Source organism: Plectropomus leopardus, chromosome 16 (genome assembly GCF_008729295.1).
Source record: "Plectropomus leopardus isolate mb chromosome 16, YSFRI_Pleo_2.0, whole genome shotgun sequence".
NCBI lineage: Eukaryota > Metazoa > Chordata > Actinopteri > Perciformes > Serranidae > Plectropomus > Plectropomus leopardus.
The window spans coordinates 12,717,760-12,742,651 of record NC_056478.1 but is presented as its reverse complement, the minus strand read 5'-3'; the positions used below and the strand labels follow the sequence as shown (position 1 = coordinate 12,742,651).

At 39.6% G+C, this 24,892-nt stretch overlaps 1 protein-coding gene across 1 annotated transcript; it reads right to left on the bottom strand.

Annotated features, from left to right (window-relative positions):
* Nucleotides 1–643: 643 nt before the first annotated feature.
* Nucleotides 644–24,237, bottom strand: cdc40 (cell division cycle 40 homolog (S. cerevisiae)). The gene is made up of 15 exons (XM_042504036.1): nucleotides 24,034–24,237; nucleotides 23,388–23,474; nucleotides 21,896–22,025; nucleotides 21,706–21,792; nucleotides 21,429–21,568; nucleotides 20,482–20,578; nucleotides 20,077–20,216; nucleotides 18,462–18,536; nucleotides 18,261–18,306; nucleotides 15,126–15,227; nucleotides 13,560–13,675; nucleotides 11,238–11,371; nucleotides 6,116–6,192; nucleotides 1,866–2,010; nucleotides 644–1,265 (listed from the first exon to the last, which is right to left on the bottom strand). The coding sequence occupies exons 1-15, from the start codon at nucleotides 24,223–24,225 to the stop codon at nucleotides 1,088–1,090; spliced, it is 1,746 nt and encodes a 581-aa protein (XP_042359970.1). The 5' UTR covers nucleotides 24,226–24,237; the 3' UTR covers nucleotides 644–1,087.
* Nucleotides 24,238–24,892: the final 655 nt, after the last annotated feature.

Here is a 24,892-nt window from a genome sequence, read left to right as displayed (position 1 = left end):
TACAATTTGTATATATGTTCAAGTGAATGTTTTTGGCCAGATTTGAGATAAATCCCCTGAAGGAAGTCTTGAGATATTACATTGACGAGAATGAGACAGACGCAATGGTCACAGTGACCTTTGACTATAAAAATTCTAATCAGTTCATTGTTGACTCAGAGTGGACATTTGTGAATAATCTGAGGAAATTCCCTCAATGTGTTCTTGAGATATTGTGAAAGCTGATGCATGGAAAAAATGACTTTGATCTTTGACCACCAAAAATCTTATCACTTCATTATTGAATCCAAGAGCACATATGGGCAAAATTTTAAGAAAATTGCAACAAGATGTTAAGATATTGGATTCATGCAAAATTAGACGGATGCATTGACCACCAAAATCTACTCGGTTCATCTCTAAGTTTAAGTGAACGTTTGTGCTAAATTTGAAATAAATCCCCCAATATGTTGTTGTGATATTGTGTTTACAAGACTGAGACAGAAGAGGTCTCGGTGACCTTGACCTTCGACCACTAAATCTAATCAATTAGTCCAAGATGATGTGTGTGCCAAATTTGAAAAAAAATTCTCTTAAGGCATTCTTGAGATATCGTGTTCACGAGAACGATGGACAACCCGAAAACATGTCCCTGCCCACAGCTATCGCCGGTACAGAAGCATCAAACACATTCTCTAAACAATGCTTAATTTTAGAGGTCAAATTAACAGAATGTTTATTTCCACAAAGGGAGGGTCATACAATTGAAATTTAAGAATTTTTCCAAGAATTATACTACACAGGACATTGAACATAAAAGAAAAAAGAATGTTAAAAAATGCCAAGGTTCCCCAATAATATGCATTTTGCAGTATTAACTACTTTAAAAGTATGTTTGTAATTGTGTTTGTACAGATAATACATATTTTGAACTCTCACAACAGGATAAAAAAATACACTGCTACAATCAGACTGGATACCAGTCCTGTGGCTTTCAAAAAATCCATGGGACACCCAGTCCCTCTCTGTTGCTCTACAGTGAACCATTTCAGTTATGTCCACCATTTACCAGAATTACCTCCCCAAACAGACACACAGCAGGACAGATCTAATCCCAGAGTTTGATTTGTCCGTCCCAACCACAGGTGATCACCTTGGAGGTTTCATGCGGATGCCACAGTGCGCTTATGCACACCTTGTCATGAGCCTTGATCCTGTGGTAAAGCTTGGTGGTCTTCCAGTCCCAAATGTTCAGCTTTCCATCTGCATCTCCCGACACCACATAGCTAGGAAAAAGGATAACCAGAGAGGGAGAGGATAGGAAGATTAGGACTTTGCTAAAAATGACTTCTGTCTCCACTTCACCTGCCAAAAGGTGGGAGTCTGAATTTTTTGCTATTCAGTCTAGCCAGGAGTTGCAGTGTTGCTATGGATACGGAGAGGAAGTTAGGGCACCTGCTCACAGACGTGGGTGGTGGTGGGTGAGAAGAGGGGAGAAACAGGTCTTAATGGGTGTTTTGGCTAGAATAAGGGTGCTGGACTGTCCTAGTTAGCTCTCCATGTGGAGCTTATACTGTAGATAATTTGAATTTCCACAGCTCTTTATCAACTGAAGGAGTTTTCAAGGACAGAAAGCGAGCAGAGGTATTCTGCATCTGAATATACCGAACATCTGTGCAACACAGTGTCTTCAACCTGTTTCACCACTTTCTTCTTCATTTAATGATGTATTTTGATTCTTATATTTTGTCAAAAGACAATTATCATCACCATCTTCTCAAAGAAACAGATGCATCTCTAACTCTTGATTTCTCGAGCACATTTTCTTCAATCAGCTATTCTAAACTATTAATCAGGTGTGAGAATTCCAGCTGCCCAATGCTCACCTCATGTCTGGAGAGAAGTCCACTTGGCAGGCATAGCCAGCCACCATGTGCCCTTTGAAGACTTTCTTCTTGTTAAGTCTGAAGCGGTTTTGGGCTCCAAAGATTAGAATCTGGTTGTCCATGGACTGGCATGCTAGCCATTTACCTGGAGTAAGAAACAAGCAAACAGCATGAGGCTAAGAGCTCGTCTCAAATGGTGCTGCACAGTATGCCACTGTAAAACATTTAACTATCAAGTATTTTGAAATCAAAACAGGTGAGTAATAGTACACAAAAGCCATGGTTCAGTGTGATGTCAGTATAATGGAAGTAGTGCAAGTTTCAAAGACAGTCAAAATCCTCTGGCTAGCAACTTTGGAAATATTTTGCCCATGAACAAACTTGTTAAACCATTTAAATTATGAGAATAAGTAATATTTCAAACACTTCTGAATAAGCGTGTTCATACACTGAAGGAACACCTGCCCCAAATGCAACAATCAACTCCCATGCTGTGAAACTGAAAATACTAAATATGCTAAATAATAAAAATAAACCTTGTGTATAGGGAGGATTGTCACTGTTAGTTAAAACTTAACTACGCTATATTTAAAAATTCAAAGCACACAAACATTTATAAACTCTGATCGGCACATCTGGATGATGCAAGTGAATGTGAGTTGGCATGTTGGATATGTTTCCATTCACAGGCCCTAAAAAAGGAAAGGGCAAAGCCAATACAGCATCCTCTTCTTACACACAGAGCTGTTTGGTGCTGTTGTAGCTGACCGGGAACCTGCAGGTGGGTCATTCAGCTCCAGTTTTTCATTTGCGCTTGCCGCACTGTGACTGACTTGCATTCCAACTGACTTGTTGTGTTAACCTCAGGACGTGTTGCGGCATAACAGCATTAGGGCTAAAATTTGTCAGGCAGAACTTGCATTTGTGAAATTAGGTTCCACGTTATGTGCATCAGTCTACATTAGGGTTGTAAATGTATGAGATTCTCAAGGTACAATATCTGTCTCAGAATATACAGCACTTTAAATGTATCACTGTATAACAGAATTATTATTATCAGTCTGAATTACCCTGAATGAAAACAGACGGGTTAGTTTTAGTTGAACAAAAGTTTTAACACCATAATTAAGAACTGAGACCATTTTTAATGGAATTATGTGTAAAAAGTCTATCTTTTAAAAATAACTAAAATAAAGGTGACATTCTCCATCCAGTTGCTTTTTGTTTTTTTTTACAATATCATAGATAAGCAAATGTACACAGCATGATAACTGTCACCTTTTATATCGCGGTATATTGTAAAAAAAACAGAATATCGCTGCAACCCTAGTCTACATGCTGTGTATTCTGCGTGCTGCTGTGCGCACACCACTGTGATCCCTGTACCGTGGCAGTTTGGCATGAATATACAAACTGGTACAGCCCTATATTGAAAGTATTGGAGGTGCAGTATAGAAGCTCAAGGCCCACATGAAGCAGGACAGCGGCTTGTATTAGCGCTAATAATTTAAGCATGCAAACATATCAAAGCTTTAAATGCTGTCACAACATGTTAAAAAGTACCTATTCGCTTGCTAGACTGTCTCATTAGTATAATTTTGTACAGCCAAATGTTGAACAAGCAGCTGCTTGTATCTCAGATGTGGAATCATGATGCCGCCTGCTGCTGCTGTAAGTACGCGCTAAACCTGGCAGTGTAACAACTATGATCTACTGCTACATCAAGCAGAGTCAAATATTTTTAATAACAGGTACACGGTAATTGGTGGAAATATGACAAGATAAAAAGTAGAAATTTGAGTTTGAGTGGAGGACACTCATGATCTCATCATTCTGCCATCATTAAAATGAAAAGATCGAGTAATTTAGGGAAAAACAAGAGAGGCTTTTCATCAGTGGCTGCTCAGCTGAGATCTACTTTACAGAGCGTTTCAGCTCCTGACAAATGCTACAGCCTCAAAGTCACTACACAGTGATAAGAGGCAGTGCTTCAGTGTCAAAGCATTACACGACTCGCTGCACTTCTTGAAAGGGAAACATGATGAAAATTATTAATGTGGTAGGAGAAAGAGATCTACTTTTGGTGTGTGTGTGTGTGTGTGTGTGTGTGTGTGTGTGTGTGTGTGTGTGTGCTCCTCTTACATCCTCTCTCACAAAACATAAATGAGGAAGACACTATTGTCCACAAATGTCAAATGCAATACGTGCAGGAAAATGGAAACAACTTGGCCAATTTCGGCAGGCTGTGTCTCTTTTGTTAGGATGGCAAGAGACGGGGGAGAGCAGGAAAATAGAGGAGAGGATGTGGATGCTGTGCCAAGGGGGGCTGGGTGCCATTTAGGCGTAAGAGAAAACTGAATGGTCTCCCACTGAGAGCACATTCATTATTCACACGCTCAAGAGAAACAAACCATGTTGGCACAAATAGGAAACGCTGCCCAAAGCAAGGAAGAGACGAGGGAGTGTGTAAGGGAGAGGATGAAAAGGAGAAATCAAAGTAGGTGGAGAGGGAAGAAACAGATGAGGACAGAAGAGCAGAGTTTGATGCTAGCTGAAGCTGATGGAGCGCAACAGGGAATTTCTGATTCAAACAGAAGCATTAGAGTTGAAGAGGAATTCATTCTGCTTTTATTTTAGGTGTATGCAGCTTCCCAAAACGTTGCTACTCTGTGAGTAACCGCCTTCTTTACATCCTCCATTCACATATGTGGAAATTCACCAATCCAGCTGTCCAGTAGCAGGTTTATTCTACTATTGGACTGCATGAACCACTATGTCTTAATCATACATCTTTGCCCAAATCCTATGCTAATGACTTCCACAGTAAGCAGCTATCAGCTAATATTGATTTATAAAAAATGTTTTTTCTTACTTACTGCAGCTGTACAGTGCCCAGAGCATGCATTAAACACAAACATTCACAGAGCAATCAAAGTTTGACATTTTGAAAAATATGCTTATTTGCTTTCTTGCTGAGGGTTAGAGAGGAGGATCAATACCATTCTCACATCTGGGAAATAGTTTGCTTGACTTTGTCCAAAAGGTACCATCAAGCTCACTAATTAACACATTATCCTGTGTGTTAAATCAGGATAAAAAGTGTAAAAGTGTGAAAACATCAAGTTCTAGTTTCACAGGGGGTTATGTGCCAGATTTTCTTTCGGCTGGGTGCAGTGACTTTTTAGCAACCTCACAGTGTTGACAGCACTCCAGGAGGTGGTTTTTATTTTCACCTTTTGACAGAGCCATGATAGCCATTTTCCCTTCTTCTAGATTTTCTGCTAAGCTAAACTCATGGTCTCCCGATGGTACCTTCATATTACTGTACAGATGTTAGAGGGAAATCATTCTACTCATGTAACACTCTGTTTGTACGTGGGTCTGCTTGTCCAGCAGTGATAAGCTCGGGATCGCTGACGGAGCAGTTGACGGAGCAGTCTGGTCGGCCTCCTGGCTTCGGGGTGCGTGTGCCTCCTGTCTAAGTTGTATCTGACAGCTGTAGGAGCCCCATTACCTCTTCTATAGACCCAGTGTGCTCATCCAGATGCACCCTCAGGTACCAAAATTTTGCACCATTTGATTTAAAATGAATTGGTTCTTGGTGGTACCAGTGTAATTAGGTTGGTTTCTTTAAGAGTACTACATTCTGGAATCAAGCCTTTGTACAATAAAGCTTTCCTTTGATGTTTTCCTATAATATTTATTGATTTTGTGAATTACAAGGAGGAGACAGCACCTCTTCATCTCAAGGTCAAACATTAACATCAGCAGATAAATATCGCGAAAAAAAAATGCAAACCAGCTGGTTTTGGTTTTTTTTTTAACCCAATGCAGCTTCTCTATCCCTCGCTGACATGTCATTAATTGCAACGGCTGGCTGCTGTGCGCTTCACAGTTCACTCCCTTTCAATACTGTGCAATAGAGATGTTTTAGTGTTTTAACAGGGCTCAATGGGCCGTCTGTGACAGCTGGCGTACTCTGAGCAAACAAACAAAGGATTGGAGATGGATCAAGCTTTATACAGCTGGTGTCTATCAATCCGAAATGTCAGGATTGGGCCAGATCCCGATCCTGATGACTGGATCTGGACATCTCAACAATTACGTTTACTTAAAGCCTGCCTTGTTTTTATTCTTTTGAGCAACGACCAACGCTGGACGGTATGAATCAATCTGGCAGTATGGGTTTTAAGCTCCCTGGAGGCTCTGTACTGTGTCCCTGACTGCTTTGCCATAATTTGAATACTCACCGTTGGGAGAGAGTGTCACAGCTGGCATAGAGTGCATGCTGGGCTCAGCGATGTACTTGAAGTCCACAGGGATGTCCCTGAAAAAGGCACAAAGCACTGTGAGTACACTTGAAGATGGGTTAAACACGGGATGAGAGAGCAACCTCAGCAGCCCCGAAGCAAGAACAACTCAAAAGACAAAAAAAAAAAAAAAAAAACATTCACGAGCTGGAGTTTATTATTGCAGCTGTTTATGCTGCCTCAAACATGCTTGCTTCTCAAGAGAAAATGGTGAAAAACCAGGCACACTCACCATTACAGCTACAGAATGTAAATAACTCCATGCAGTCTGAAAGGCGCTTTTGATGCTGCACTGCCGACTGTACCGCCATCCAATTATTTATTAATCCCTTTGCTCTTTCACCCTGCTCTCCCCCTTTCTTTTATGCTCTGCTGTGTGTCTCTGCTTTGGGAGAGATAGGAAACTTGGCGATCTTAAGTGAAGATCATTCAGATTTACAGTGCTGTGTGTATGTGTCTGCCAGGATGACAGCATGCCAATTTCCTCTGTTTTTTTTGTACACAACTGACCTGCTGCAAACTAAGTGAATGAGTGCAACTAATGTGTCTTTTTGCCTCTAACTGTGTGTTTGCATCAACTAAGTGCCCTGTTCTCATGTTGCTATCTGCTTAAACTGAAGCCATGTCTGTGTCTGAGATGAGTAACAGCTGGAACACCGTGCTTGCATACAAGACAAAAGATAGGCTTCGAAGAACTAAAGGCGAGTTAAACGAGAAATGCAAACCCTTGTACACATGAAAAACACAATTCATGAGCACACAGTCAGACATTAAAGGGGCGCCTGGGTTTGTCAGAGCCAATGTCTGCAGACACGCCAAGCTAAACTCTGAAAGGATAACAAAGCTATCAGATCTCTTCTTCAGAGCTCCAGAAATAACTGGTGTAAATGCTCTGTTGTCTGGAGAGCCGTGTGAGAGAAAGAAAGAAAAACACAAACAATCTACACACTGGGGAGACTCATTAATAATAGATGATTGATTGTTGTTTTCTGTGTTACATGTCAATCAAGATAGGGGACAATGGCGAAAAAACAAAAACAGCATTTTTGTATATTTTATATGTGTTTATCTGGCATTATTTCTTCAGTAAGGTCGGGGTTAAGTTTTGTAATCAGCCTGCAGGAAAAATGTCAAGACGGAAACGAGAAAAATCTTTGAGCTTTTCTTCAGAGGGAAATGAAACAGACCATCTTTGTTTCTTTGGAACTAATGTGAAAAGGGGATTTCACAAAACATAATTACTATTGACAAGAGTAAATTAACTTTTTATCTTTCAAATGATTGCAACACTTCTACTTTGGTAAAGTCACTTCAAGGGTAAGTGCTGAATTTTTCAACCTAGGCCCTATTTTCCCATGTTTTTTCTGTCTGCGTGACTAATGGAAGCAAAAAGTTTGACATCGGTTCAGTATTGAGTAGAACCGCTACAGACGGCAGCAGCAAAACGGGCAGCAACGTCATTATTTGGAGCATGTTCGCATTGTCAATATACGTCCACCAAAAGTGCCTGTTTTTGGCACTGACAGACTCTGATTAATTCTAAGTGTCTGACATTTTCTGGTAAGGATCCCTACAGAGATAGACCTTTTTGTAATAGGGTAAGATCCATTTCATTGAACTAGAAACAGCCCTAGAATTTTAGCATTGTAAAACACACTGAAATCAAAGTTAAAAAAAAAACAACCTCGCAAAAACAGTCTTGGTTTGTCTTCATTTTTCCAACAATCACCAACTCTGCTTTAGTATGCTGAATCACACGCACACGTGTAAATAACTTTACTGAAATGAAGGTGATTTCAAAGCTGTTTCTGGATAAACAAAAAGGATCTTACTCTTCAACATAAAGGTCTATGTATGTAGGAATCCTTTCCATATTTTGCCAGACACTTGAACTCGAAAAACCTGAGCCTGTGAGTGCGAAAACAAGCACTTTTAATGGATGTAAATTGATGGTGCACAAATGCCCAGAGTGGTTACATCGCAGCCTGTTTTGCCACTGCTGGTGCTGTGCGCTTTCTCTCTCAGTCTCTCTCTCTCTCAATACTGGACCACTTTCAAAAATTGCTGTTCCCATCAGTCAGTTAGACAAAAAAACATAGGAAAATACGGTCCAGGTTGAAAAGCAAACTTGGGCAAATACTTACATAATGTTATTTTGGTTGGCAGAGGGCTTTTTAAAAAGGTCACAACTATTATGAAAGTCAATCTAGAGGGAAATTAAGTACTTGGATGACAGAGCAGTTCACTTTCCAGCATGTGCAATTCCAAAAAAAAAAAAGCCCTCTCTATCTCTGCCATTTTTCATCTGTCTCTCTCCTTTTTTCTCTATCCATCATCATTCCAAATGTCCCCCCAAGCCCACAGTTTCACTGCTCTCTGAACAATGTCTTTATGATCAGGAGCTAATTCTCCTTGTTGGCACAGAGCAGAGCATTTCATATTGATTGTAATTGTCCTCCGACGCGTACGCCAACTATCCGCTCCCTGATGATAAACCTCTGCCACAGTTTAAGTAATTCCCCCACAAAACTTATGAGTATGCGTGTAAGATGAGGATAGAATCTGAATTACGGTAGGCGTTATCACTGCGATGTGAATGGCCTGTACGGCTGCTCTTTTCGAAGCATCCAGTGTTCTCTCACCACTGCCCTTCTCAGCAAGACTCTGCTTCTAGTGTGGAGATATGAGACGTTCTGGTAATTTCAGCCTAATGCTTCTATATACCAGCTCTCACAGGAGGGGTTAGCCAGAGCTCAGAGCCAGGTGGTATCCGTGGGAGAAAGAGGGACACTAAAGCCACTCTTTGGCCGGGCATACCACTCGCCCGTTTGCTCCCACGCTGCACTCACAAAGCTCACGGGAGACACCCTCTTAAACAAGAATACAAAATAGACTCCTGGGATATGCTTTTTTCGCTTCATGTTTTTTCTGTCGACATTTTATTCTGTCCTTCAACACTGGCTTCAAGAGTGTGTGGGAAAAAAATTAAAAAATCACTAGTTAATCCCCATCTCTCACACTCTGGAGGAACAAGACGAGTTGGGAAGATCTGACAAGATTAAAAAGAGGAAAAAAACTACACAAACGGTAGTCCTTGAATAAAAGCCCCCCTTTCAAAGAATCCAAAGGAAGCTATTTTATCAGCTGATCTTTAAATATTTATCATCTTTGAGCAATAAATAAAAGGGTTTGTTTATTACCAGAATACCCCCCCAGCTCATCTGCAAGCCACTCTTGGTGGTCTCTCGATTGGCCACTGAGCAAAGACTGCAGTAGGACATTTAATAATAGTGTATCCCCAAACATAGACTTTACTTGGACGGGCTGCCCAGGTATATAAACGCCTGCCAAAGCATAGTTAGTATCCCATTTTTAGCGTTTTTTTTAATTGTTCAAGAAAATAACACTTAGGGCAGGGAATCATTTAAAAAGTGATACCTTTACTACTTTACTACTTCAGAGGTCCTTTTTCTCTGCTTAACTCGATACTCATCATATGAATGGAAGCATTCAGTTGTATAAAATGCCATCCAATAACACAAGCGTGTACTATAGCCACACTTTGAACATTTTGGTGGTGTCTTGGCATACTGAACTGCACAGTCTGTCAGACTCACAGCCCTTGACTTCACCACATCACAGTAGTTGCAATAGTGGGCCGATCATACGGTGCGATGATGACTGACTACAAGCAAAAATGTACAAATATTCATTTTTTCCTTAAATAGTACTGATTACTGACACCTTGCCCCAATGACACCATCCTCATATAACTAACTAGTGGACAGAGCTGAGCTGCATAGATTTGCTTAGCCCCTTCTTGCCCCACTCTCTCTCTCTTGCAAACACATTGACAGCTGACCCATCTGTAAATAGTCCCTTATTTCCAAGCGCACTCTTAAATTTACAAATAACTTAACAGATTTCCAGCCAGCTCTGCATCAACGCAATGTGTGCAGATAAAAGCTGTTTGGCTTCTCCCCACTCCAGCAGCACCAAAAGCTCCAACCTCAACGGCTGGTATAGCTCGGTTTGGCCACGTGAAAAGCACACACCCCACTCTGCCCCCAGTGGATCTTCTGGGAAACACAAGTAAACATAAGTTTCTTAATAACAAAAGAGATTTTTAAATGCTTTTTTGGGTTTTTTTTTTAAAAGATATTTTAGGGGCCTTTAATGCCTTCATTGACAGACATAGCATGAAAGGGGGAGAGAGAGGGAGGTGACGTGCAGCAAAGGACCATGGCCAAACTCCAACCTGCAGCCACTGCGGCAAGGACATAGCCTCTGTAAATGGGGCGCCTGCTCTGTCAACTGAGCTACTGGGCACCGTAGTTAGTTTTAAACTTTATCTGACATGCCAGTCATCCCAGCGCATCTGCCTTCCAATAATGTAATTTGTGGAACCGTTTCAAAATGCTTATTTATTATTAAAATATACAATTGGCAACAGGGGGCAGACTCACAGGGGTTACTGCTGGAGCGTTGTCAATGTACAATGTTTGCTCCAGGGGGAAAATAAGAAACTCCCAGTGCAACAGATGCATGTAAAGCAGGCATACCGTGGCAAAGGCGGTGACTCAGAGCTGATTAGCAGCACAGCTGGTTGAGCTTTGTCCAAGATAAGGTCGTCAGGAGGTTTGTTGATGTCTGCTCGTCTTGTGATCAATTAATGGAAGGAGCAGTGAGCAATGCAGGACGTCTTCAGAGGGCAGCATGATACACTCATGATATATACTGTGTTTTTTAAATGTATTTCCTGAGTTTTCTTGTAAAAGGTCCAGTGTGATCCATCTCCCGTCAAATCACCCTAAACAGTGTATTTTTCATAACTTTAAATCAGTTTTTAACCTTAACAAATGAATGTTGGTTTACCGAAAATAAACACTAAATAATGAAACTCTGCTTAACTGTCATACCACTGATGAATTTCAGCTAAATGCATCCAGTCCTCCATTCAATATTTAAAATTGTGTGCCTTACTCAGAGGTACACCACTAAAAATCTGTAAAATCCAGTTCAAAACACTGCATAAGTATTTCAGGCTGTAGTCTGTACTCACCACTCCCAAACACGAAGACTCTTGTCGTCCGATGTGCTGACAAATCGACGGTTCTCATCAACAAAGGTTATGGTGTTGACGGCTCCCAAGTGACGGTCGTACTCCTGAACCACCTCACCTGTCCTGATGTCCCACTGAAATAAAGACACAAGGCGCAGAGAGCAAAACAGACAGAAAGGAGGTAAACACATTTATCTGTGACATGTTGACACTAAATACAGTGGATTATTAAAACTGATTCACAAAATGCCACTTCACTGCACTTTTATATACTGTGGAGTGTTGATTTCCAAAATAAATATAATTCGGTTATGGGATACTCAAAAATCACCAGTTTGGAAAATCCTACAGGTAAACGGGTTAATTAGTAACAGATTTAAGAATCAAGCATCCTTGAAATGCTTACTGTTCACAAGCAAGGATGGTCACTTTGTGAAACACTGTGTGGGCTAACAGTCCAACAGACTGATAGAATGACATTTCTCAATGCACAACTGCAGAGCATTTAGGGATTTCACCGTCTACAATCCATAATATAAACAAAAGTTTCAGAGAATCGGGAGAAATCTCTGCATGTTAGCTGCAATGCTGAAAACCAATGCTGATTACCCCTGACCTTTGATTCCTGGAACAACACTGAATTAAAAACCAGCATAACTGTATTGAGGACATTACTACATGGGCTCAGAACACTTTGGAAAACCACTGTCAGTAAACAAAGTTTAGCAAAGTTAAGACTCTACCATGTAATGTGAAAGCCATACATTCACATCTAGAAACACTGCAGACTTCTCTGTGCCCAAGCTCATCTGAGATGGACTGACACAAAGTGGAAAAGTGTGCTGTGGTCTGACGAGTCCAAGATTAAGCCTTTTTTTTTCAAAAAACATGAGCTTTGTGTTCTTCGCACTATGAAGAAAAAGACCATCTAGACTGTTAACAGTGCGAAATTCAAATGATAACATCTCTGATGGTATGGGGGTGTGTTGGTGCACATGGCATCATGGGTAACTTGCACATCTGTGAAAGCACCAGTGATGCTGAAAGGCACATACAGCTTTAAGAGCAACATATGCTGCCATCCAGAAAACATCCTTTTAATGGACATCCCTGCTTATTCCAACAAGACAATGCCAAAACACATCTGCATGTGTTCCAACTGCATGGCTTCACAGTAAAAGAGCAAAGGTACTAAACTGCCCTGTCTGCAGTCACGACCTGTCTCCCATTGTGTGGGACATTACGAAGCACAAAATTCATCAACAGACAGATCAACATACAAACTTCAACAATTAAGTGTCCTAAATTCCCAAATGCTTACCAAGTGATGTTTAAAGAAAAGGTGATGTAACACAGTGGAAGACAACCCCCTGTCCTAACTTTTTTTGGAATCAGGTGGTACAACTTTTTTTACTGTAGAGAAAGTCATATGTGGGAGAATGACTGAGATCAGCTTTTAATTGTGCTAATGCAGTGAAATGGCTTAACTCCAGTGGTGTAATGACAGAGAGTAGCATTCAAACAGGCCTCAGTCTTGAACATTCTTTCTTTTGGGTAACATTATGCACACATTAAAATGTAAAGGAATGACAACCACACAGAAGCCACCCAAGGCAACAAACGAATAGGACGCATTTCTGTCCAAACAGATTTTACATCCAATTCTATTTATGCTTTTTTTTTTTTTTTTTTAGATCTAAGCCTTCGGCTGCTCACAGGAGCAGCCATCTGTTCTCAAAACCCAGAAGAGAGCTGAATGATTTAACACTAACCCTGATTGTTGTGCCAGATATTGTAAAGTGACTACTGTTCATGTGAACAATTAGGGGACAAACTTTGTGTCATATCTTGATATAAATTACAGATGAAAGCAAAATGAAATAACACCGAATAGCTTCATACTAGTGGGTCCAAACCTCCATGATGCATTGCGGAAAATAAGATATTTCCTAATCAGATGTACTGAAAATAATCTAAACTTTCTTCTGTACTTGTTCTAAAAACTGTTTACCTGATTTTGTGATATCATAGTTATGGATTTCCCACTTTTATCACAGATTGTTCTCTTCTCTTGCACCTTAATGCTACCCATGATTAATGACTTGCTCTAGTCCTGTCAGCCACTGAACCCCGAGCCACGCACACACAAATACACACACTATTGCCAGAAGATGAGACGGGAGTGTATTTCATGCTCCTGTGGGCACAGGGGGTATACACAGAAATTCATGTGTGCATCTGCTTGGTCAACTGGGAAATACACTTGAAGTGAGGGAGGGAGTTGAATTGAATTGCTTGCAATGTGGCGCACGCCAACTTTACCTGAACAATCTTCTTATCCGACATGCCGGCCACGAAAAGGCTCTGTTTGTCCTCATCTGGGTTGAACTTGACGCAGTACGGTACCTTCCTGTTGGTGAAGCGGGAGATACACTGGCCTGTAGAGAGAGGCAGAAATGAAAGTCAGAGCTCCAGAATAATCCACGGTGGCTTTTTCAGAGAGAGGTACACTCAAGTTGTTTAAAATTTAGGAACACAGACCGCAACTTTCAATGCTGTATGCGCTGTCCCTGCAGGCAGCGACAGCTCAGCCGTAACATAGAAATTTCAGTGTGTCTTTGTATTCATTCAGCGGAGGTGAATCGCCGCAAGAATGATGCTTCCACCATTGCTTAAGCTGAGAAAACAGGAAATTGGAAATGACTGCAACACCAAGAGGCCCTTAAGATAAGAATGAAGGCTTTTTTACTATCATCTTTTCCGTATTACATCGTGTGTTTTAACTGCAACTGGGGCGGACATGGAATAAAATACTAAAATCATCCCTTACTGATCACTGCTCTGTGCAACTGCAAGACAGAAACTGTTAAAATTTGCACTTAACGAAACCACAACAACTGATGGGAACAAATTGTAACAGTATAATAAAGTAACTCTAACAGGCGTATGTGGATGTGGCTTCTGAGGGCATCCTGTCACAACACTAGGGGATTTAACTCTTGTCTGCCCTCTGCTGGATTGGCACTCTTGAGTTGAGAGGGGTGGAAATTGAGCTGGATGAGTAATGAGAGAAGAGAACCATGTGGCACCAGAGAGATCAGGGACCCAACATTTTGTGGACAGTTAACATATGTCTTTTTCAACCCTATAAGATCAGAATTCCATAAAGACTGTGTGATAGATGGTAATTACATTTCTGACGACATATAGTTTGTAGTAAATTATGTAGTAAATGATTGTATTGCCATGTTATGCAGTTGTTACTGTTTAAAACGCCCTGCCCGGTGCCTATGTTATATATCACAATAGAGACCAGACCAGCTGTTGGGTTACACGTCACCCCCGTCACACCTCTGAGTTCACGATCAGAAATAGATCCAGGAAATTCTGTAAATCTGAGCTTCCTTTAAAAAATACTTTAAATGATTAAACCAATGTCAAAATGGAGGAAAGTGATTGTGCAAGTAAATAGTCCAACCAAGTAACAAGATAAACAACCTGGCTGAAATTTGTTTTTGACTTTACAGAAACACACTCGAGAGTTCTGCAGAGAAATGTTTGATACAAATACAAAAAGAAGCCAAGGTCTGCGCCGTCATTCACAATTATCTGATAGCTTGCGAGATAAAGGTTATATTAGACTGCACTGCAGAGTGTCATTATGTTCCCCCTATACACTATCTGCTGAGTGCCGCTGAGATAGTTTCTACTCACAGAACACAGTGGATATGTTTAAAAAAAAAAAAACGCCACGAGACACTTGAACAGACGCTCTGTGTAAGTGAGATATTCATGTGGAGTACATCTCTCCGGTTCAGTCATTTTGAAGATTCAACAAGAGGCTGTGTGAATAGTAGAAAAGAGTGACAACAGAATGGGAGAGCCTACCTGTTTCAGTGTCCCAGAGTTTGAGGTAGCGGTCATAGGCAGCGCTCAGGAACTGCGTCCCACTGTTGTTGAAGCAAATGTCTCGCACTGCTTTGCTGTGGCCTGACATAAACAGAGAGGATTTACACACACATTACAAATAAATAAATAAATAAAATCTAGACAATTTCACTGTGTTCCCCACTCGTTAGTACATCTCTCCCAGCTGCCCTCCTTTGAAACACAATTCATTTGAGAAATGTGAAACCTGGTTAAGGGAAATAAGGGATGTTGAGGTAGAAAGATGACGTGAGCTGTGGGAGACAAGAGAAATGGAATCTTTAAATGAGCTTGGAGAGGTAAGAGGATGAAACAGAAAAAAAATTACGTGCGCCGTCTGTCTTTTCAACTCTTCTCCACCTTCTCCTATTCTCTTCCTAATCCCAATCTATGCAACCCCTTTGGCTTTCTCTCATACAGCGCAGGTGATGCGAGGTCCCTGTGGGCTCAGCGCACGCAGACGCCTCCCTTGTTAAAACTGGCTTTTATCAGGGCTACACTGTTTCCACAGCGATAACAGAGCCCACTGAGGCTAAGCGCCTGCCTGCTTGCTTGCTCTAACCCGGCTTGCTGGCAGACCAAAGACAAACGGTGCCGCTGCAGAAAGCCTTGTTGGTGTATGTGTGTGTACAAGAAAGTACAGATTCACAAACTACTGAAAGCAGAGCACACATGTCATCAAATATACCGTTTGTCCCAGAGAGCATCCAAAATGCACTCATGATGATATGCATGTTCATTCATGCACATCGCCCAATTGATGTGTGCTTAACTGTTCTGTCATACTTGATAATTTTGACAAGCTTCACATGCTGACAAACAACAATGTCCCAAAAAAGTATATGGTTTTAATTACATTGCTATACATTCAAGAGAAAAACACATGAAATATGAAGAAGTGGGGGAGCAGTAGAGCTGCACAATATATTGTTTCAGCATTGGCATTTCGATGTGCAACAGTCACATTGCAGGATGCGTGATGTCATGTAGGGAAAGTTAACTCAAACACATCATGCTGTTAGTTTTTTTGCTGCTTGATACAAAAGGAAAACTCGCACAGTTCTCATTTTCCTTGACTAATGATATCAGCCGAGCCTTCCCCTTTAACACAGGTTAGATGTTTATGTCACACAGTCTGGCAGTGTTTGTTATGAGAAGTGAGACTCTCAGCAGAAAGTGTCTAGATAAGCTCAGGTTCAAGTAAAATGACTGTAGAGAAGGCCATGTTTTTGGTTTGCTGCACAGAAGAAATAAAGCACCTATATAATACAATGTTATCACAACGTCTTCTGTCCTTTCTTCGCCACAGAGTTGTTGGACTGTAAAAGCTAGTTACCAGCTATAAGCCAGGACAAAGCTTATTGGTTTGCATAAAAAACAGAGATCTCAAGTCTGTCTGATTAAGGACGCCCCATTCGGAACAAGAGGGGAGCAACATAATGGAGCAGGGGGTAAGCAACATGTATTATTGTTATTGTTATAATTATTATTATTGTTGTTATTATTATTAGTAGTAGTATTAGTATTATTATTATTATGACATTTAAAGTCAGTAACTGTAGCTTGGGTTGACAGAAAAACATCTTATGAATCAAATTGTGTCATGGAACAGTGTATTAAACTAACTTATTTCCTCCTTGTCCCCCAAAGAAAATTCTTGCTTAAAAAAATTATTTTCAAGCTTTTATTTATTTCTTTATTATTTTCTTTTCTACGCCCTACACTACAAAATCCCAATCCCAAATAATTCTTGAATGATTATTTCCAAATAGAGCTATTCAAGTATTCTGGTAAAGATTACTCTTATTTTTCTATATTGTAACATATATCCAAGAAAAAGAAAAAACAGAACTATCAATTTTTCGAATATTGTGCACCCCAAGAATGCAGGGAAGAAAACTTAATATTGTTAACAAAAAGGCGAAGACCTGAAAGTCATCCAAATACATTGGGAAACAAAGAAATTAAATAAGATTGAACCCATCTTGGTAGAACAAATTTTTTTTTTAAAGATTATATTATAATTAGGGCAGTACCAAATGCTTTTTCTTGATATTTGACGCTTCTATTGAGATTTTTGAATGAAGCTCCAAATGTCTCATGTACACCCTGGAGTAGTGATGTGCAGGTCAGGGTCTTTTATTACCTGCATCCACACAACTGTTTGAGAGCTTATTCCTGATGCCCAACATGCAAAAATATGCATCAACCACCCAAACCTGCCTGTGAAGAAATACTGATTTAAAGCAGAATGAACTGACATACACAAAAAACAAACAGAACTCACATGTTGATTTATAATTCAAATGTCGCCTTTCAGTGAATGAGGTTTGAACTTTTCCCTACAGCCTTAATTATACTACTGTAAAAAGAAAATATATATACCACACAGCAGCTGATGGAACAGAGCAGAGCAGCAACAACTAAGTGAAAACCTAGTATTCTCTTTACAGCATAGCCAAATACTTCTAATACTCCTCTAATGAACAAAATAATTAACATCATCAAGTGCATCTCAGCTGCTTCTCCAACTCATAAAGCCTTCAGCCAGTCATTCACTGTCAGTTTATTCACCCCTAAACTCTATTCTCTCTTCCTATACGCCAACTCCTCTCCATGTCTTGTGCCCTCCCTCGCCCCTCGCTCCTCTTGGCCCCCGGGCTGCTGAATTATGCATATTCTGTGAAGGAGCTGACAAGCAGAACCACGGCTGCAAACAATCTCTATTCAGACAGCGTGCTGTCTCTGGGAAGAGTGTAAGAGTGACCCGCACACATTAGCCTAAACCCCCCAGACCCCATCTATTCCAAAAATAAATAAATAAATAAATAAAACATGCCCACACTTTCTGTCAGTGGTCAGCAGACGTGTCATTAGTGTTGCAGTAATGCTGAGCTCACAGTCTGTCACTGTTGCGTATTTCCCAAATGGCTGCATGCGTTTCAGACCTCGAGCATATTTCACGTCAGCATGTTTGCTGATGATCCATTGTTGTTTCACTTTGTGGCGAGTTTCATAATATTCTGTTACCATTTCACACAATTAATTATTAACACCTGTCGAAGTTTATCCCATCCAACATTTCAGATCACTTACCAATAAATGTCCGTATACATCTCCTCTCGCCGTACACCTCCCACAGCTGTGGAGAGAAGGACATTAAAAAAGTGAGCACAGATTTGTGATACCCACCACTACAATGAATTAAGACTGCATAAAAAATGCATCAGGTTGTAGAGGTTAGCTTTGAATCTACTTAAAAGCAGCATGGTCCAATAAAACACTGAGATTATTTACCTTGATCTTACAGTCCATGGAGCTGGAGAGCAGTAGATGACCAGAATTTGGAAATAGTCGGATAGCACTGACACCCTGGAAAACACACAGGAGATTGTATCTAACCATGTTTCTCCAGATCATAAGTACGCTAATAGTTGGATCTAAATATTCATGAGAGATTCCAAATCATTTCAGTTTATATTTGGCTGTACTGCAAGAGTCTCCACACTGGGTTGCGTTTCTGCCATGTAATCAGCTAAGAGGTTTTGTCATGGGTAAAAAAAAATATATTTATATAAAAACACAGGTACAGGCAAAAAGACAACAAAAAAATGTGGACGGACAGTGGGTGAGAACAAAAGCATTTTTTTCCCGAGGAATCAGATGTGATCATGAGAATTTTTTTAAATATCTAAATCAACTAATAGCTGGTCAGCTAATTACAGCTGCCTTGAGAAAACCTACGGCACAAACCGCGCTCACCATCCCGGCATCGATCGGAGCCAGTAAAGGAGAAATGATCTTGGCTGGATTTGTGATTGAAGAACGGAGAAACCAGCTCAAATCAGGCACTGCATACAATATTCTTTTTCTGTGCAGCAACCTCAGAATAATGACTGGCAACATAGTTGGCGATTGATTATGCCCAAAATTATTTAAATTAATTTAACAGATTCCAGTCACACCATAAAAATTAAAAAAATAAAGCACTTTAAAGTGAGTGTAGTAGTTGTAGTTAATCATGGGTTGGGATGCAGAACTTCTGTACTGATTGTTGTGATTGCATGTTTGCAAAACCATAACCATCACCATAACCCATATAAAGTACTGTGTGTGTTCCTGCTCTTGCCTTAATTTAAGCATGGCCAGGCTATTGATATTAAATCATTTCCTAAAGGGGGACATTAGCTGAATCATTATACAGCCCGGGCAGCAGAGCAGAGTGTGTGTGCAGACCAAGCTGCCTCTGTAGTAGTCATAGAAATTCTAATGGTTTTCAAGTTACCAAACTTTCTCCAAAAAGTGTCAAAAAACTTTGGTGACACCGTATGGGCCATCCTCCATCTATTATCTCGACATCAGCACTTCCCCACGCTTATTATCTTTTCAAACCTCTTTGTATTTCAAATTAGACTCTGAAGGCTGTAACTTCTTGCACAAAGCGGATAGAAGCCAATTTAAACCTTGAGTGATTTCTCTCTCCCTGAAGCACACTGGCAGATCTGAAGCCTGAATCACATCTTTCTTGGAATAACCCAGTGTTTGCCTTTATATTTGAATTATAACGACGGTGTTTTGAATGAGAACAGAATAATCTTGGATATGTCAGAGATGCGCTGCTCGTATACGGCTGTGTTATCATTTTATTCAAAAGTACCCTGGAGGTTTTTACAGACTGCCTCGCAAATTCTTACAGGGACTGCATAATGGAAATTTCTCTCAATGTATACAGACACCTATATGACACAGCTGTCATTTTGCATTTCAGAATCATTTTAAAACAACACAATAATACTTACCATCAGAAAAGCCTGCATAGCAAAGACGTGCTGCAAGAGTTATGAACTGGTACATAGAGGGGCAATTCATGTACACACAGAAGCACAAATGATTTGTGTCCCTTTCCACTGACCTTGGTGTGTCCAGACCAAACGTGAATCTGTTTTTTAGGCAGGTAACATTTATCTGGAGCATCTGCAGAGCGAAGGTTAATGCCGATATCCTGTGGGACGTGAAGGTAGGACCTGCCCTGGTAATCATACATGTCTTTAACTGGGGGAAGAACAGAAACAGACAAAAAATGAAATTGGAAATTTCATCTAATTCCTTGAGAAAACTTGGCAAACTTCATCTTCCATTGAATGTTGTGTACTGCAAACTCTACAAAACTTTCAACCTCTGTTTTTAAGAAAAATATTCATTTAAGAATGTTGTTCAATATCAAAAGAAACACTCCACTCACAGTACAAACTAATAATAAATTTAAATCTGATTCTGATAGTCTTTCACATGTGTTAAATAGAGAGGGTCACAGTACCATGGAGAATGGTCTTCTCCTCTGCTGGAGCATCTTCCTCGTTCCTTCCTTTCTTCTGCCTCTTGGCTGTTATCTCATCCAGCTCTTTCTGCTCCTCCTGTAAAAATAATATTAATCACAACCACATGATTACCAAACTGATTTGTTCTGAGATACAGTGCTGAGGACAGACTCCAGATGTCACGAGAACCAGTACATTGGTATGAAGTTAATGGCAAAACTCTGAAAACAGGGCAGTGCGCGTCATCACATCTCGCATGTACAGTGCTGAACAGCAACAATGGAAAGCAAATACGTTAATATAGCGCAGGCTATATATTAATAATCACCCCCAAAATCTCAGGACTGCACATAGATTAGTGCTTTGTGTTCAAAGCATATCATCAGGGATAAATAAAATTTTAACTGAATTTAATTTAAATGCTTTTAATGAAGGAGTTAATGTTTAGGTACATGGGGATTGTTGATTCATGTTTGTTTTTACCGTAGTATTGAGCAGGGTATCAAGAATTGAATTTCTAAATGTCTGGTATTGTGACATGCCAAGAAAGACTGAACTGAAGTCAGTTTTCTCTTAATTGCATGCCCCAGTGGAAAGCGCATTACACAGGGCGACTTTTAGTTTTCTGTGAAGGCAGATGGTTGTGTGGGAAGGAGGGGTCACATGGCCACTGGGAAGTTAAGCAGAAATACAAAGGTGTTTTTTGGTGCTTTATATCAGCCAAAGAACAAAATATTTTTTTAATTAACAGATTTACCACATCAGTGACAACCTGTGTATCTTTCAAATTTCTTAACAGAAATCCTCACTGTCTAAACCTGGAAGGTGCTGCGTTTTCTTGCCTTGCTATCATATCAAGTAGTAAGTCAGCTAATTGAGTGAAGAAGCAACAATCTCAAACGCTCAGCCAGAGTATTTGTGTATTATATGTTGAACAAATCATTACCTCTGATGGTTTGGCCACATCTTTCTCATCTATATATTTCGCCCATGGTCCGAGGAAGTTGTCAATCTCTCCTGCTTCTCCACCTTTGATCTTTTTCCTTTTATCTCCCTTCTTCTGTCCGCTCTCAAACACAGTGAGCCCTGGAGGAAGAGACACTGGATAATATAATTCTGAATCTCCCTTTAACAATACTTGATGCAGCATAAGATACGCTACATAATGGATGATCTATACAGCCAGATGCAGACGAACACATATACCTGTGGTACATAATTACCTTTATTTTTCTCGGCCTCATCTACTGCACCAATGTAGGCACTAGAGGAGACCTGGTGCGTGTCCACAGATGGATCTAGAGCATAACCTATTAGCAAAGTGGACAGAGTTGTAAAACGGTCATTAAAATTCAGGGTCAATACACTGACTGTATAATTTAAACCCATCACACAGGCCACAGATGAGATTACCGTAGGTGTGGAACGTCCTCCTCTGCTGTTCAAACATAAAGTCGTTGAGGTGAGCAGGTTCTGCATAGCCAGATAACATGTTCCTGGGGGCGGCCATCTGCTGGCTTTTAAATGGGTTTATTGGACCAAACTAAGAGGAAGAAATACAATATCATTAATAAAACTAACATTACATTTTAATGTGGCCTTACAGGGAACTACTCTTTTTGCATAGCCTCTCTGTTAAATGTATGTCAAATAAGCATGACTTGCTTAACAACAGATCTGATTAATGTGACAACAGTATAATGGATATATAAATAGGAAGAGCACAAGGTTTATTCCAGTGGGAAATTGCAGCATCACATCTGCCAATCATTATAAACCATGAAAGATGGAGAGGTAAGGACTCTCTAGGAGACAAGCAAGAATCAATACCACTCATAAATATTAAACAACCAACAAGCTCGACATCCATAACAACAGATATTCTAATTCATGTGATAGTGTTTACACTAGAGCTGATTGATATGGGCATAAATATCACGTATCATTTATATTTATTGTAAATAGTTCATAAAATATTTACAAAATGAAATCTTTGATAAACAATCACGACTAATGTAGATATAATGACCAAGTGGGTAAAGATAAATAATAGAAGAGCTAAAACTGTCTGGTAAGTTCATGAAATGACACCACTTTACAAAGCAATAATACTCTGTTTTAGTAATTAAGTATTTTGGGGGAGTATCTGTATTTTACTTAAGCTTGTATTTATGTCAAATATCACTTTTGCTCCACTACACTTCCTGATTAAAATGTATACTTTTGCTCCAAAACATTTCCGGTAAACTCCTTCGTTACTAGAAAATGAGGAGGAAAGGGATGGACAGACCAGTGAAAGGAATGGTAGGGAAGGAAAAGTTGGACCTATTTTTCCTTCAAGTGTAATGTTGGCTCCATTTTTAAGGTGAACATTTTAAGAAGAAATAATCTACTCAACTCTGACCTTTAGCATTTTTTTTTTACCAACTTTTACTTTTAATGTCAATACTTAATAAGATTTATTGTCAGAAAATTAGTTAAATTTGATAGTTGAGTAGAATAAATATCACAGACTTTTACTCAAGTAAAATTCTAATAGATGACTTAAACTTTTACCAAAGTATTGTTTTGGTAAGATATCTGTACTGTTCCTCAAGGATGACTGTCAGGTACTTTATCCACCACTGACTTTAAGCAAGAATAGATAACACATGCGACATCCAAAATCTAAGATGACAGGACATCGAAATAACATTGATATATTGCCCAGTCCTAATTGTGGGTATGATGGCAAAGCAGCTGGAGTCTTTTTTTTTCCCATTTCAGTCAGCTGGAAGAATCATACGAGCCTTCCATACCAAGAAAAGACCTAACCATGTTTTAAAATATGTAACAATAAACAAAATTTGTCTTGAAATCATAAATGACACAGCTCTTGATGTCATCTACTTATTCTAAAACTTACCTCTGGTGCAAACATGGTTTCATATGTCGGGTTATAAGAGACTTCTTTCAAAAAGGGGTCCAGGTGTGTGCCAGTCTCAACAGACTCCTGAAGGTAAGATGTACAAATTAGCCATCTGTTTGACTAGCAATAATAATAACAATAAGTTTAGTTTCATTTATATAGCACCACTGAAAATAGATTTTACAAAGTGTTTTGACAAAAAAATGCAAAACAAAGCCAAGAAGGGTTTCTTGCAGAGGCAACATAATTATAAGAGCCAAACAATAATGCCAAACTAAGTCTAGACAATACTTTGAATAGAATTAAACAAGAGAACAAGCAATTACAAAGTAAAAACAACAATAACAGCACATATCACTATGAGTACAGTTACAAACGGACTATCTGGTTATTCTTTGACATAATGTAACAACGACTGGACTAGCTCGATACTTAACGTTTCCCGCTAACCGCTAGTAGCGTAGTTTAATAACGCTAACAACAGTTGTTAACTCTACACACTGCTTATTTGGAATTTGCCATTATAAACTGAAATCGCATGTCTCATTGTGTTATTCAATTCAGTGTCGTACCTTTAAAAATATCTAACTTTAACAATCTAATTACAACGTTAAGCTAACGTTAGCTAGCTCTGTTAGCTTACCTTAACGGCCACCTCGGGAGCAGAATTGAGAAGAGCCACAGTCATCGTCGGTGCAGATTTTAAAGGTTTCAGGTGAGCCAAAGCGTCCGGATCCGGTGTCTCAACTTTCTCAACACCGGTATTGGATTCAGACTCATTTTCTGAATCAGAATCACTGCCGTACGAAACGAGGGAAGATATGGCAGCAGACATCTTGGATGTTGTGAATTCGAAGGAAGCAGGAGGGCGGTACTTCCGTCCTGACAAAATAAAATTACTCACCCTGTCAAGTTACTAAATTTTACTGGGAAATTTCACATGTAATCAAATTCTCGAGGTCTCATCCATCGTTAAAAACTTTCAGGATTGAATTTAGGAAATACGTTGAGCCTATTCAAATTATTAAAAATAACAAATATACTCATTTGTAGTTAATATGCTGCAAGAATATTTTTCAAGGTTTTTCCCCCTAGCGTTTTTTGTTGTTACTTTTTGTCTATGTTTATTTTATTTATGTGCTTGTTTTATTTAATGTATTCATTTATTTTTTTTACGATATCACATGTAGCCTATCTTATGTCCTGTTAGATGTTAGATGTTTAGTCCTATGGAAAATGGAATCATGCCTATTAGGTTATCCTTTCTTAATATGGTACCTTAATTAGGCCTATTTATTTTCTGTCTTGATATCCCATGGCGCAAGGGATGGTTTATATGAATACTACTACTACTACTACTACTATAATAATAATAATAATAATGATAATAATACTAATAATAATGAATCACATGAATCACGGGGGGGGGGGATTTAAAGAGTAGCCTAAAATGTTTACAAAAACACAGTGATGCTGTGGTGAAACAAAATGTGCTTTGTACT